The sequence below is a fragment of the Cebus imitator genome, unplaced genomic scaffold, assembly GCF_001604975.1.
Source record: "Cebus imitator isolate Cc_AM_T3 unplaced genomic scaffold, Cebus_imitator-1.0 Scaffold204, whole genome shotgun sequence".
Classification (NCBI taxonomy): Eukaryota; Metazoa; Chordata; class Mammalia; order Primates; family Cebidae; genus Cebus; species Cebus imitator.
In genome coordinates, this window is record NW_016107519.1 from 3,275,023 (window position 1) to 3,276,673 (window position 1,651).

Consider the following 1,651-nt stretch of genomic DNA (forward strand, 5'->3'; position numbering starts at 1 on the left):
TCCAAAGTGCTTGGATTACAGGTGTGAGCCACCATGCCTGGCTGACTGCTAGTTCTTAACAATTCCCCATCCATGAGACGTTCCCCTCTTCAAGTGACATAGAGTGCCCAGGTGGCCCTTGGTTTAATCTGAAAAAAAACAAAAAAACAAAAAAACAAAAAAAAAACTGCTCTTCTTGTGGCTGCTGAAAATGAATAACTCCTTTTCCTCCAAAAGCAAAGTAGTTCTATTGCCTGCGACTCCCACTTGGAGAAGACCACACAGCTCCATCAAGGCAGCCGTCCTTCTCTTAATCCCCACTCCAGTGTGATCTTACACACTAACCCCAACCATCTGTCGAGACATGTCCTCAAGCACCCAGCACAGTGGTGTGTCAACATAGGCTGCCCAATCTAATTGCTGGGGCTGGGTATCTCTTACGGACTGGAGGCTGAGGGCAGGGCTGAAACTGGAGGTCTGAGAACTCCCAGTCAAATAACATCACCCCAATCATTTTTAAAAGGCCCACCTCTTAACACTATCACATTAGCAAACACCTAATATTTGGAGGATCCTCATTCAAACCATAGCAAATATGTAAAATGCTGTATTGTCTTTGAAATTAGTTAGTCTTGGCTGGGCACGGTGGCTCACACCTGTAATCCCAGCACTTTGGGAGGCCCAGGCAGGCGGATCATCTGAGGTCAGCAGTTCGAGACAAGTCTGACCAACATGGAGCAACCTTGTCTCTACTAAAAATGCAGAATTAGTGGGGCGTGGTGGCGCATGCCTGTAATCCTAGCGACTGCAGAGACTGAGGCAGAGGAATTGCTTAAAACCCAAGAGGTGGAGGTTGCGGTGAGCCAAGACCATGCCATTGTGCTCCAGCTTGGGCAACAAGAGCAAAACTCCGTCTCGAAAGAAAGAAAAAAAGAAATTAGTTAGTCTTAGTTATGTGATTTTCCATTGAAATCAGGTAAACAAATTTAAAAGATATTTTTACTAAAATTACATGGAACTAGGTGCAGTAGTTCATGCCTGTAATCCAAAGCTACCTAGGAGGCTAAGCTGGGAGGATGGCTTGAACACAGGAGGTCAAGGCTGAAGTGAGCCATGATCTCACCACTGCACTCCAGCCTGGGTGACAGAGTGAAATGCTGTCTTAAAAAAAAAAAAAATAGCATGCGACAACACGTATGCACCACAGTAACTGTAATAAAACACACAAAAGGACAATTATGTGATTCCACTTACATGAGGTATCTCGAACAGTCAAATGCCTAAATATTTAAAAAGTAAAACGGAACTCGGTGGTGGCCACTGCGCAGACCAGACTTCGCTGGTCCGTGCGCCTCGCTCCGCTTTTCCTCTGCAACCATGTCTGACAAACCCGATATGGCTGAGATCGAGAAATTCGATAAGTCGAAACTGAAGAAGACAGAAACGCAAGAGAAAAATCCACTGCCTTCCAAAGAAACGATTGAACAGGAGAAGCAAGCAGCCGAATCGTAATGAGTCATGCGCCGCCAGTATGCACTGTACATTCCACAAGCATTGCCTTCTTATTTTACTTCTTTTAGCTGTTTAACTTTGTAAGATGCAAAGAAGTTGGATCAAGTTTAAATGACTGTGCTGCCCCTTTCGCATCAAAGAACTACTGACAACGAAGGCC

The 1,651-nt window shown here is 45.0% G+C and overlaps 1 protein-coding gene across 1 annotated transcript; it reads left to right on the forward strand.

Annotated features, from left to right (window-relative positions):
* Positions 1-1,286: 1,286 nt before the first annotated feature.
* On the forward strand, positions 1,287-1,647 carry LOC108317590 (thymosin beta-4-like). Its single transcript, XM_037745597.1, has one exon. It carries the CDS (start codon positions 1,357-1,359, stop codon positions 1,489-1,491), a length of 135 nt encoding a protein of 44 aa, XP_037601525.1. The 5' UTR covers positions 1,287-1,356; the 3' UTR covers positions 1,492-1,647.
* The last annotated feature ends 4 nt before the right edge of the window (positions 1,648-1,651 follow it).